The following is a 13,312-nucleotide window of genomic DNA, read 5'->3' as shown; positions in this document are numbered from 1 at the left end:
GTTTGAGGTCAGCCTGGGCAGCACAGTGAAACCCTGTCTCTACAAAAAATATAAAAAACTAGCTGGGCATGGTGGTTTGCACCTGTATGTAGCTCCAGCTACTTGGAAGGCTGAGATGGGAGGATGGCTTGAGCCCAAGAGGCAGAGCCCGCAATGAGTGGAGATCGTGCCACTGCATTCCAGGCTGGGCGACAGAATGAGACTCTGTCTCAAAAAAATAAAAAAAAAGAAAAGATAAACAGTAAAATGGAATCAGAGGAGGAGGTAATGCCAAGAGTTCCACTATTCATTGAAAACTAAGGGAGTATGTTGTGGAAAGAGAATGACAGCAGAAGCTATGTTTTCTTTCTTAATTTTTTTCTGTCTTTTGATTCTTTTTTCAAAATGAGTCTAGATGGTCTAAGCAGAGGAGATCAGAAGCATCAAAATGGGGCTGGTTTGGGGCGGTGGGTGTTTTTCTCAGTGACTGTTAATCTCCAGAAGCATGGCAGTTCTAGGGCCAGAGGCTATGTGGCTTATCCTAGAGGGAGTACCTTCAGGTATACAATTATGTCTTAGTTGAGGGTTTTAAAAAAATTGTTGTCGCCAGGCGCAGTGGCTCATGCTTGTAATCCCAGCACTTTGGTAGGCCGAGGTGGGCGGATCACAAGGTCAGGAGTTTGAGACCGTCCTGGCTAACACAGGGAAACCCTGTCTCTACTAAAAATACAAAAAATTAGGCTCTGGTGGCGCGTGCCTATAGTCCCAGCTATTCAGGAGGCTGAGGCAGGAGAATCGCTTGAACCCAGGAGGTGGAGGTTGCAGTGAGCCCAAATCGCGCCACTGCACTCCAGCCTGGGCGACAGAGCGAGACTCTGTCAAAAAAAAAACAAAAAAATTGTTGTCAATTGTTTCGGGAGAACATCTAGGAAAGGCACGTGATGATCTCTTCTCTCTTTCTGTCCAATATGCAGATTGCCCCAGAGGAATTAGCACTTGTTCACAACTTGAGGAAAATGATGAAAAATGATTGGGTAAGTGCATATGATACCTCACACATTTCAGAAAGAAATGTATTATCATTTTAAACATGTTCTACTCTTTCATTGCTAATACTTTACAGTCTCTAATTTTATGGACAGTAAGTTATTATGTCTTATTTAATTCCTGTATCTGTACCAAGTTAGAAATAAAGTCTGAATTAAAATCTATATATATGTGGTTTATAATCTTTCCAAAGTAAGTTTATTCAAAACCATTTTATTTAAATATTGGCCTAATTTTATTTTGCTTGCAGACATTTAAAGTGTTTTTGTATCTCCTTACCGTCTTTGGAAAAGAGTTTGAGACCCACAAATATGTCATGGTAGATTTAAAATCAGGTAGCAGTTTATTGTCAGAGCCAAATCTGGAATAACCAATTTAGTTGCCATTTAACTGTGCTAGACCACACTTTTGTAACACTGTATGCCCAAGAAAGAAAGAAAAAATCTACAGATGATTAATGCAGTTTTCCATCCTTTTTAACTTTTTCCAGTTCAGCCTTTTCTCTTTTCTTTCAGCATGGAGGCGCCATTGTGTCGGCTTTGAGCCAGACTGGGTCTCTCTTTAAGCCCCGGAAAGCCTATCTGCCCCAGGAGTTGCTGGGAAAGGTCAAGTCAAAGGAAAATTTGTTTCTACTTAGATTGTTATCCTGTTTAAAGAAAAATATTTTTATTAATCTATGTATTCTGACATAATTTCAGACTTAGAGAAAAATCATATTCCTGTATGCCCTTCCCCTGGATTCCTAAAATATTAACTTGATCATCATTGCTTTATCCGTCTCCGTCTTTCTCCAGAGTTTCTTTTCTTTTTTTTTTTTTTGAGACGGAGTCTTGCTCTGTCACCCAGGCTTGAGTGCAATGGCGCGATTTCGGCTCACTGCAACCTCCGCCTCCCGGGTTCAAGTGATTCTCCTGTCTCGGCCTCCTAAGTAGCTGGGATTACAGGTGTCCACTACCACGCCCAGCTAATTTTTTGTATTTTTAGTAGAGACGAGGTTTCACCATGTTGGCCAGGCTGGTTTCAAGCTCCTGACCTCAAGTGATCTGCCTACCTCAGCCTCCCAAAGTGCTAGGATTATAGGCGTGAGCCACGGCGCCTGGCCTTGATGCTTCTTTGTCTCCAAATAATGTCTCATTCCTAAAAACAAAGATACTCTAATATACCCTGAGCATAATTATCAAAGTCAGAAAATTGACATTGATATCATACTTTTACCTAATTGGTGGAATTTATTCTGATGTAGCCAGTTATCCCAGTATCTTTTATAGAAAAATAAATCCCAGATAATGTGTTACATTAAGTTGTCATGTCTCTGGCCGGGTGCGGTGGCTCATGCCTGTAATCCCAGCACTTTGGGAGGCCGAGGCAGGCGGATCATGAGGTCAGGAGATCGACACCATCCTGGCTAACATGGTGAAACCCCGTCTCTACTAAAAATACAAAAAATTAGCCCGGCATCGTGGCGCGTGGCTGTAATCCCAGCTACTCAGGAGGCCGAGGTAGGAGAATCGCTTGAACCCGGGAGGTGGAGGTTGCAGTGAGTCGAGATTGCGCCACTGCACTACAGCGTGGGTGACAGAGCGAGACTCCGTCTCAAAAAAAAGAAAAAGTTGTCATGTCTCTTTGGTCTCCTTTAATCTGTGACAGTCTGTCAGTCTTTGTCATTTGAAATCTTTATGTTTTTGGCATGTGCATGCCAGCTATTTTGTAGGTCACTTTTTGGGGTTGTCTGAGGTTTCCTCCTGAATAGAAGTGATGTTAGAAGTGATGACATGTCTGAGTGAGTGCATCCTATCAGGAGGCACATTTCTCCCATTACTGGTAATGATTTTGGAACTGTTAGCTGAGGTGTTGTCCATCTGGTTTCTCTTCAATAAAGTTATTATTTTGCTTTGGAATTAATATGTATGTTGTAGAGATATACTTTGAGACTAGGTAAAGATCCTGTTACTTCTCAAACTTCCACCTACTGGTTTTAGTATCCATTACTTTAGTTATACCTGGCATGGAGCCTCCACAGTTGGTATGGTCTTGTGGATTTTTATTTAATAGAATCTGAATCATTACTGTCACTTTTTATTTTGGTGCTCAAATCATCTTAGATTTGGCCATTAAAAATTCCTTCATTGGCCGGGTGTGATGGCTCACGTCTGTAATCCCAGCACTTTGGGAGGCCGAGGCGGGCGGATCACGAGGTCAGGAGTTCAAGACCAGCCTGGCCAATATGGTGAAATCCTGTCTCTACTAAAAATGTAAAAATTAGCCAGGTGTGGTGGTGCGCGCCTATAGTCCCAGTTACTCTGGAGGCTGAGGCAGAAGAATCGGTTGAACCCAGGAGGCGGAGGTTGCAGTGAACCAAGATTGTGCCATTACACTCCAGCCTGAGCCACAAAGCAAGACTCCGTCTCAAGAAAAACAAAAGACAAAAAAACAATTCCTTCATGGCCAGGCTTGGTAGCTCACAGCTGTAATCACAGCACTTTGGGAGGCCAAGGCAGAAGGATCCCTTGAGCTCAGGAGTTTGAGACCAGCCTGGGCAACAAAGTGAGACCCCATCTCTACAAAAAAAAATTTTAAAACTAGCTGGGCATGGTGGCATTCACCTGTAGTCACAGCTACTCTGGAGACTGAGGTGGGAGGATCGCTTGAGCCCGGGAGGTCAAGGCTGTAGTGGGCCCTGATTTTGCCAGTGTACTCCAGCCTGGGCAATAGAGTGCGGCCCTATCTCAACAGGAAAAAAAAGCTCCTTCAAGCTAACTTCTATATCCTTTTAAAATGTCCCCATCATTATTTTTTTGGAGATAGGGTCTCACTCTGTCACCCAGGTTGTAGTGCAGTAGCACCATCATAGCTCACTGTAGCCTTGAGCACATGCCACCACACCCAGCACTGAATGTTGTCTTTTTCTTTTCTTTCCTTTTTTTTTTTTAGAGGCATGGTCTTAACTATGTTGTTGCCTAGGGTGGTCTTGAACTGCTAGCCTCAGGCAATCCTCCCACCTCGGCCTCCTAAAGTGCTGGGATTACTGGCGTGAGCCACCATATCCAGCTCCTATCATTCTTTGACCACTTCTTTATTTTCTGTCATGAGAATATGTTCCAGACCCCTCTTATACTTCCCATGCCCAGCCCTGGAATCTCCATTTCTCCAAAGAGCATTGGCTTATTTTAGAGGAGACTGGTATTTAGCAACCAAGGCCTGAGTCCTAGGTATACTCACTGCTACTGAGGTGTCCTTTCTCCTAGGCCCTCACAGCAAAGTTCGTAAATAGATGTACATACATACATGTATGTATGTATATGTGTGAACCATATGCATATACATGTTTATACACATCCACACACATCTGCGTTTGTTTCTCTAATCATATTAAAAAACTATGAGTTCCTACTAGTAGCCAATTCCATGCTACCATCACAGCAGTCATTATACCCTTTCCATATCTGTAACTCTAATCTAAAATAATGAGAAATCTGCTGCCAGTAGCCATAGTATATTTACTTATTAGCTCAATACTAGAATATATGAAAAGTAGTTTCAGATTTGATAGCTCTCAGGCTGGGCGCGGTGGCTCATGCCTATAATCCCAGCACTTTGGGAGGCCGAGGCGGGCAGATCACGAGGTCAGGAGATCTAGACCGGCCTGGCCAACATGGTGAAACCCCGTCTCTACCAAAAAATGAAAAAAAAAAAAAAAAAATTAGCCGGGCATGGTGGGGCGCCTATAGTCCCAGATACTCCGAAGGCTGAGGTGGGAGAATCGCTTGACCCTGGGAGGCAGAGGTTGCAGTGAGCTAAGATGTGCCAATGCACTCCAGCCTGGGAGACAGTGAAAAAGAAAGAAAAAAATAAGTTCCTTGGGCCGGGCGCAGTGGCTCACGCCTATAATCCCTGCACTTTGGGAGGCCAGGGCGGGCGGATCACCTGAGGTCAGGAGTTCAAGACCAGCCTGGCCAACATGATGAAATCCTGTCTCTACTAAAAATACAAAAAATTAGCTGGGCATGGTGGTGCAGGCATGTAATGCCAGCTACTCGTGAGGCTGAGACAGGAGAATCGCTTGAACCCAGGAGGCAGAGGTTGCAGTGAGCCAAGATCGTGCCATTGCACTCTAGCCTGGGCAACAGGAGCAAAACTCAGTCTCAAGAAAATGAAAAAAAAAAGAAATACAGTTTGATTGCTTCATTTGTTTCCATTTGTTTTCCATCTAGCGTATTTTTTCCCATTATTTTTATTTTTTATATTATTTTATTTGAGATGAAGTCTTGCTCTGTCACCCACGCTGGAGTGCAGTGGTGCAATCTCAGCTCACTGCAACCGCCACCTCCCAGGTTCAAGTGATTCTCCTGCCTCAGCCTCCCAAGTAGCTGGGATTACAGGCACGCATCACCACGCCTGGCTAATTTTTTTTTCTTTTTTTTTTTTTTTTTGAGATGGAGTCTTGCTCTGTCACCAGGCTGGAGTGCAGTGGCTTAATCTCGGCTCACTGCAACATCCACCTCCCGAGTTTAAGCAATTCTTCTGCCTCAGTCTCCCAAGTAGCTGGGACGACAGGTGCATGCCACCACGCCCAGCTAATTTTTGTAATTTAGTAGAGATGGGGTTTCACCATATTGGCCAGGCAGGTCTTGAACTCCTGACCTTGTGATCTGCCCGCCTCAGCCTCCCAAAGTGCTGGGATTACAGGCATGAGCCACCGTGCCCGGCTAATTTTTGTATTTTTAGTAGAGACAGTAATTTTGTATTTTTAGTATTTTCACCATGTTGGCCAGGCTGGTCTCGAACTCCTGACCTCAGGCGATCTGCCCTCCTTGGCCACCCAAAGTGCTGGGATTACCAGCATGAGCCACCATATTCCTTTGAAAATATGAAACATTAACTTTGTTTCAAAAGCCAAAACTGTCCAAAATACATACACACAATATGTGTGTGTGTGCGTGTATGTGTGTGTATTCACACAAGTAGCATCTGCCTCCTCAAGCATTGCCTTTTTTTGTGTGTGTGCAGACATGGTCTTACTCTGTCACCCATACTGTGACAGTATGTGTAGTGGAGCAATCGCAGCTCACTGCAATCTCAACCTCCTGGTCTCAAGCAATCCTCAGCCTCCCGAGTACCTGGGGCTAGAGGCACGCAGCACCACTCCTGGCTAATTTTTGTATTTTCTGTCGAGACAGGGTTTTACCACATGGCCCAGGCTCGTCTGGAACTCCTGGGCTCAAGCAATATGCCCATCTCAGCCTCCCAAGGTGCTGGGATTACAGGTGTGAGTCACTGTGCCCAGCCACCTCTTTTTAATATATAGTATTCGTGGCCATGTAGAGCAAGAGTAGCCAGCCACCATATGTGGAGTCCATATGTGGAGTCCTGTATCAGGCAATGTTGCCAGAGAATGAGAAGTAGAGTTACATAGAAGAAAAACAAAGACCTTACCTTCAAAGTGCTTAAGTAGAGTCTGTCTGTCTGGTGCTTTGTCCCTTAACTAACATGTTTCCTGATCCTTTTTCTTCCCCAGGAAGGATTTGATGCCCTGGATCCCTTTATTCCCATCCTGGTTTCCAACTATAACCCAAAGGAATTTGAAAGTTGTATTCAGTATTATTTGGAAAACAATTGGCTTCAACATGAGAAAGGTCCATCATTTAGTTTTTTCCTATCAGGGCTTTGTGATCACAGTAGAATCCCACTCAGTCAGAGCCTTGATCTCTTCTTCCCTTAACAACAGCCTCTAATTTGTACTTCATCCTTTATCTTGACTTCTTTCTGGCTGATAAATGGTACAGAAAAGTGGGTGGGAGGCAGTTAAGGTTTAATTTACAAAAGAGATTTTATCCCTAAATTTTCCATGATAAAGAAGGGAACAAAGGCAACTCCATCCACTGGGCAGAATTTCCAGGTAATTGGGTTCCTGCCACATTCTCCTTATTGAATTTATTTATTCAATAGACTTCACTGGAGAGACTCATGCTGGGACACCCACAGAAAAATTCATACTGTGCAAGGGCTACTCCAGCACCTAAGTAAATCTTTGCCACACCTGTCCTAGTATATGTACAGACATTAACTTTCAGCACTATATTTCATCTACTCTGACTGAAAGCATTCCAACTGTTCATTTATTTGCCCTTGACCTCACCTTTGAGTATGAGAGGGGATATAGAAGAAAAGCTAAGGCTGCTCTATCACTAGATAATAGAGTTAATAGTAATCAGAGGCCTGGTGCAGTGACTCACACCTGTAATCTGCACTTTGGGAGGGCAAGGTGGGAAGACCACTTGATGTCGGGAGTTTGAGACCAGGCTAGGCAATATAGTGAGACCCCATCTCTATCGAAAAAAGCAAAAAAAAAAAAAAAAAAAAATACTATTTAGAATAGCTTATTAAAGGAGTACAGTGAAGAGTGTAAGACTAACTGTAGCATGTTAAGTTGGGATGCACAATAGACAGATTTCTAAGAGTTGGGAGATGTCACAAAATCCTGAAGTCCAGAAGACACTCTTGGAGTGGAGGGAGAGCTCCATGCTGGGTTGGAGGAGTAGACACAGAAAAGGAAGTAATGCATACAAAAGAAGAGTAGCTTGTTGGGGTGAGGGTCTAGAAGTAAGATCTCTTGGGAGATGATAATTACCTCAGAACGTAATTTGGATATGGTAGCCTCTGACTACACGATATTCTGGGGAACACAGTGCAGCAGGAGGAAACTGCCACTTACCTGTGTTTGTCTCCATTTTAGCTCCTACAGAAGAAGGGAAAAAAGAGCTGCTGTTCCTAAGTAACGCGAACCCCTCGCTGCTGGAGCGGCACTGTGCCTACCTCTAAGCCAAGATCACAGCATGTGAGGAAGACAGTGGACATCTGCTTTATGCTGGACCCAGTAAGATGAGGAAGTCGGGCAGTACACAGGAAGAGGAGCCAGGCCCTTGTACCTATGGGATTGGACAGGACTGCAGTTGGCTCTGGACCTGCATTAAAATGGGTTTCACTGTGAATGCGTGACAATAAGATATTCCCTTGTTCCTAAAACTTTATATCAGATTATTGGATGTGGTTTTTCACATTTAAGATAATTATGGCTCTTTTCCTAAAAAATAAAATATCTTTCTAAAGTGTTGTGTTAGATTAATAATATGGAAGGAGTCTTTAGATTGGCCAAATTGCATTTCTCTGATATTCCTCTTGTTGCAGGTCAGAAGAGATCAATTCTACAGAAATTTCCAGTGGTTCTGTTGAGGCTTTATGGAATTCAGCATGTCAAAATTCACAGCTGGCTGGGCACAGTGGCTCATGCCTGTAATCCCAGCACTTTGGAAGCCCAAGGCGGGCAGGGAAGACTGCTTGAGTTCAGGAGTTTGCAACCAGCCTGGGCAACATGGTGAAAACCTGTCTCTACTAAAAATACAAAAATTAGCCGGGCACGGTGGCATGCGCCTGTAATCCAAGCTACTTGGGAGGCGGATGTTGCAGTGAGCCGAATTGCACCACTGCACTCCAGCCTGGGCAACAGAGCAAGACTCCGTCTCAAAATAAATAAATAAATAAATAAATAAATGTATACTGTACTGTTTTACATGACCGACTTCAGCATCTAAGGATGTTGCTACCTGGGGGAAGTGGGATCCTGGAACGAATCCCACATAGGTATGAGGAATAACAATAATGGAAAATCAGGTATCTTCCCTTTCTCCCAGTGCTTTTCTAAAAGGAATTTCTGTTACCAAATCCTAGAGATGATACAATTCTACACAAATATATATATGGCCGGGCGTGGTGGCTCATGCATGTAATCCCAGCACTTTGGGAGGCCGAGGCGGGCAGATCACTTGAGGTCAGGAGTTTAAGACCAGCCTGGCCAACATGGTGAAACCCCGTCTCTACTAAAAATACAAAAAGTAGCCGGGGGGTGGTGGCACATGCCTCTAATCCCATCTACTCGGGAGGGTGAGGCAGGAGAATTGCTTGAACCCAGGAGGTAGAGGTTGCAGTGAGCCGAGATCATGCCATTGCACTCCAGCCTGGGTGATTGATAGAGACTCTGTCTCACAAAAATATATATATATATATATGTGTGTGTGTATATACATATATATATGTATATACACACACACGATATGCATATCATATGTATATATATGTCTGTTATATGTATATATATGTTATGTTTATATTAGTATTACTATTAATATGTTGTTAGATACATATTAAAAATGTTTACTTTGATAGTAATATATAACTATCAAAGTAGTATACTAATAGGTTGTATATTATATATTGTATATGACAATATATAGTATATTACTCATAATATTGGGTCCTATATATTATGTATATGTATTATATATGTTATATATATTTGTATATATTTTATATATATGTTATATATATAATATATTTTTAATTTATATTTATATATTTTTAAGAGACAGTCTTGCCCTGTCTCCCAGGCTGGAGTGCAGTGGCATGATCACAGCTCACTGCAGCCCCAACTCCTGGGTTCAATCAGTCCTTTTGCCTGAGCCTCCCTAGTAACTTGGGACCACAGGTGTGTGCTACCACACCTGGCTAATTTTTTAGTGTTTGGTAGAGACAGAATGTAGCTTGGTTTCCCAGGCTAGGCAATATGGCAAAACCTCAGAGTGAGACCCAATCTCTAATAAATAACTTGAACAAAATAACTGCTAAATGTACACTAGAAACCATATTCCTTTTTCTTTTTTTTTTTTGAGACGGAGTCTTGGTCTGTCACCCAGGCTGGAGTGCAGTGGTGCGATCTCGGCTCACTGCAAGCTCCGCCTCCTGGGTTCACACCATTCTCCTGCCGCAGCCTCCCGAGTAGTTGGGACTACAGGCACCCGCCACCATGCCCGGCTAATTTTTTGAAATTTTAGTAGAGACAGGGTTTCACCGTGTTAGCCAGGATGGTCTCGATCTCCTGACCTTGTGATCCAGCCACCTCGGCCTCCCAAAGTGCTGGGATTACAGGTGTGAGCCACCACGCCCAGCCTAGAAACCATATTCCTGATGATAATTTAAAAGATCTTACTAAATGGAAAGATTCTCCATGTTCATTGATTGGAGTACTCAGTAATAAGATGGCAGTTATTCCCATATTGACCTATAGATTCAATGCAATCATTATCAAAATTTCAGAAGGTTTTTTGCAAAACTGGAAAACTGACCAAGCACGGTGGTCCATGCCTGTAATCTCAGCACGCTGGGAGGCCGAGGTGGGCAGATCACTTGAGCCTAGGAGTTTGAGACCAGCCTGGGCAACATGGAGAAGCCTAGGCTCTACAACAAATAAAAAAATTAGCCAGGTATGGTGGCATGCGCCTGTAGTTCCAGCTACTTGGGAGGCTGAGGCAGGAGGATCACTTGAACCCCAGAGGTTGAGGTTTCAGTGAGCCGTGATCATGCCACTGCTCATCCTCAGCTGCAGAGTAAGACCCTGTCTCAAAAAACAAAAAGGAAATAAAAAAGGGAAACTGACCTAAAGTTTATGTTTTTATTAATATTATTTTGAGACAGGGTCTCACTCTCTGTTACCCAGGCTGGAGTGTAAGGCCACACTACAGCCTCGACCTTCTGGACTCAATCCTCCTACCTCAGCTCCACGAGTGGTTAGGACTACAGGCACACACCACCACACGTGGCTAATTTTGATTTTTTTTTTTTATAAAGATGGGATCTCACTATATTGCCCAGGCTGGTCTCAAGCTTCTGGACTCAAGTGATCCACCTGTCTCAGCCTCCCAAATTGCTGGGCATATAGGCTTGAATGACTTTGGCCAGGCTATAACCCCATCGTCTGTTTCTGGGAAGACCTAATGCACCCAAACGCAATGCTACCCTTCAAGAGACAAATCTAAAATTGCAAGTAAAAATTCAAAAGAGGGCCGGGTGTGGTGGTGCACGCCTATAATCCCAGCACTTTGGGAGGCCGAGGCGGGTGGATCACCTGAGGTCAGGAGTTTGAGACCAGCCTGAGTAATACAGTGAAACCCCGTCTCTACTAAATACAAAAACATCAACCGGGCATAGTGGCGGGCACCTGTAATCCCAGCTACTTGGGAGGCTGAGGCAGGAGAATTGCTTGAACCTGGGAGGCGGAGGCTGCAGTGAGCCGAGATCGCGCCACTGCAGTCCAGCCCGGTGACAGTGTGAGACTCTGTCTCAAAAAAAAAAAGTAAGGATATAAAAGATTGAGTAGCATGATTAACACTTGTCCTAATGGAAGTATTTTTAAAAATTGAATCCCCAAACAACTTTTTTTTGGTAGAAGCTCTTTTACATTCACATAATATACTTTATTTTTAATAGCCTAACTACAGTTATCCTTTTCTTTAACCCAGGAAGGCAGAGAGAAAAGAGAGCAAATTAAGTTGCCTAAAGCTGAACTTGGACATCACCAAACTTCTAGAAAGGCAGATTATGAAATAATGCTTTAATAAACATATTATTAATTTAATAAGCATCTGTTGTTCTAAAAAGTAGAAAATACATCAGGTCATTATTGTTGACCCTTAAACAGTAACGTTTTTGGACTGCATGGGTCCACTTATTCACATATATATATATTTTAAAGGGTCTTGCTCTGTTGCCCAGGCGGGAGTACAGTGGCATGATCTCGGCTCACTGTAACCTCTGCAACCTTGGTTCAAGCTATCCTCCTGACTCAGCCTCCCTAGTAGCTGGGCTTACAGGTGCACACCACCACGCCCGGCTAAGTTTTGTATTTATAGCAGAGACGGGGTGTCACCATACTGGCCAGGCTGTTCTCAAACTCCTGACCTCAGGTGATCCGCTCACTTCGGCCTTCCAAAGTGCTGGGATTACAGGTGTGAGCCACCGAGCCCGGCCTCGCAGATCTTTTTCAATAGAAGTTATACGGAGTGGACCTGCCTTTCTGGCCTCACCTTCCCCCTATCAAATCCCAAAACTTCTGAATGTACTTTCTTTTGAAGCACATAAAGAACCTGTTCAAAATTGACTGACAATGGACCATAAACCAGCTCAATATATTTCAAAGAATTTAAATCATACAGCCGCGTACTCTGATTCTAATGCAATTTAAACTAGAAACCAGTAACAAAAAGAGAAGTAGAAACTCCTCACGTGTCTGGAAATTAAAACATACTTTTCTGATGTGCCCATTGGTCAGGAAAAAAGATCAGAATGGAAATGAGAAAGCAATTCAAATTAAATGATTGTGAAATTACTAAACACAAAACTTAAAAATTTTGTACGTTGAAAATACTGGCTGGCAGGGCATAGTGACTCAGGCCTGTAATTCCAGCACTTTGGGAGGCCGAGGCGGGAGGATTGCTTGAGCCCAGGACTTCAAGACCAGCCTGGGCACCATGGTGAAACCTCATCTCTACCAAAAATGCAAAAATTGACCAGGCGCAGTGGCTCACGTCTGTAATCTCAGCACTTTGGGAGGCCAAAGCGGGGAGATCACCTGAGGTCAGGAGTTCAAGACCAGCCTGACCAACATGGCAAACTCCTGTCTCTGCTAAAAAAATACAAAAATTAGTTGGGCGTGGTGGCAGGCGCCTGTAATCCCAGCTACTCGGGAGGCTGAGGCAGGGAAATTGCTTGAACCCAGGAGGCAGAGGTTACAGTGAGCTGAGATCACGCCACTGCACTCCAGCCTGGGTGACAGAATGAGACTCAGTCTCAAAAAAAAAAAAAAAAAAACAAAATTAGCTGGATTCGTGATGGCGCATGCCTGTAGTCCCAGCTACTTGCGGGAGCTGAGGTGGGAGGATGGCTTGAGCCCAAGAGGTTGAAGTTGCAGTGAGCTGTTTGTACCACTGCGCTCCAGCTTGAGTAACAAAGTGAGATCCTATCTCAAAAAAATATAAAAAATTAAATTAAAAATTAAATATTTTAAAATATTAAAATTGGCCAGGTGCGGTGGCTCACACCTGTAATCCCAGCACTTTGGGAGGCTGAGGCTGGCAGATCACGCGGTCAGGAATTTGAGACCAGCCTCGCCAACATAGTGAAACCCTTACTAAAAATACAAAAATTAGCCGGGTGTGGTGGCGCATACCTGTAATCCCAGCTACTCAGGAGTCTGAGGCAGGAGAATCGCTTGAACCCGGGAAGTGGAGGTTGCAGTGAGCTGAGATCGTGCCACTGCACTCCAGCCTGGGCGACAGGACGAGACTCCGGCTAATTTTTGTACTCTTAGTAGAGAGGGGGTTTTGTCATGTTGGCCAGGCTGGTCTCGAACCCCTGACCTCAGGTGATCCACCCGCGTCAGCCTCCCAAAGTGCTGGGA

The 13,312-nt window shown here is 43.8% G+C and overlaps 1 protein-coding gene across 16 annotated transcripts in view; it reads left to right on the top strand.

Annotated features, from left to right (window-relative positions):
• The window catches only part of DAP3 (death associated protein 3), a 48,246-nt gene extending 40,114 nt beyond the window's left edge, over window positions 1-8,132 (top strand). For 12 of the 16 annotated variants that reach the window (XM_063812479.1, XM_024348898.3, XM_016947460.3 and 9 more), the window contains 4 exons: window positions 954-1,013; window positions 1,542-1,631; window positions 6,542-6,659; window positions 7,760-8,132. In XM_063812479.1, coding sequence (XP_063668549.1) covers window positions 954-1,013; window positions 1,542-1,631; window positions 6,542-6,659; window positions 7,760-7,845 — 354 coding nt within the window. In that variant the 3' untranslated portion in view covers window positions 7,846-8,132. The remainder of the gene's footprint in view (window positions 1-953; window positions 1,014-1,541; window positions 1,632-6,541; window positions 6,660-7,759) is intronic. The other 4 variants (XM_063812497.1, XM_063812494.1, XM_063812502.1 and 1 more) reach the window with 1 other exon arrangement.
• Window positions 8,133-13,312: the final 5,180 nt, after the last annotated feature.

This window comes from Pan troglodytes, chromosome 1 (assembly GCF_028858775.2).
Source record: "Pan troglodytes isolate AG18354 chromosome 1, NHGRI_mPanTro3-v2.0_pri, whole genome shotgun sequence".
Classification (NCBI taxonomy): Eukaryota; Metazoa; Chordata; class Mammalia; order Primates; family Hominidae; genus Pan; species Pan troglodytes.
The sequence above is the reverse complement of the archived record's forward strand: the minus strand, read 5'-3'. Positions and strand labels throughout refer to the sequence as shown.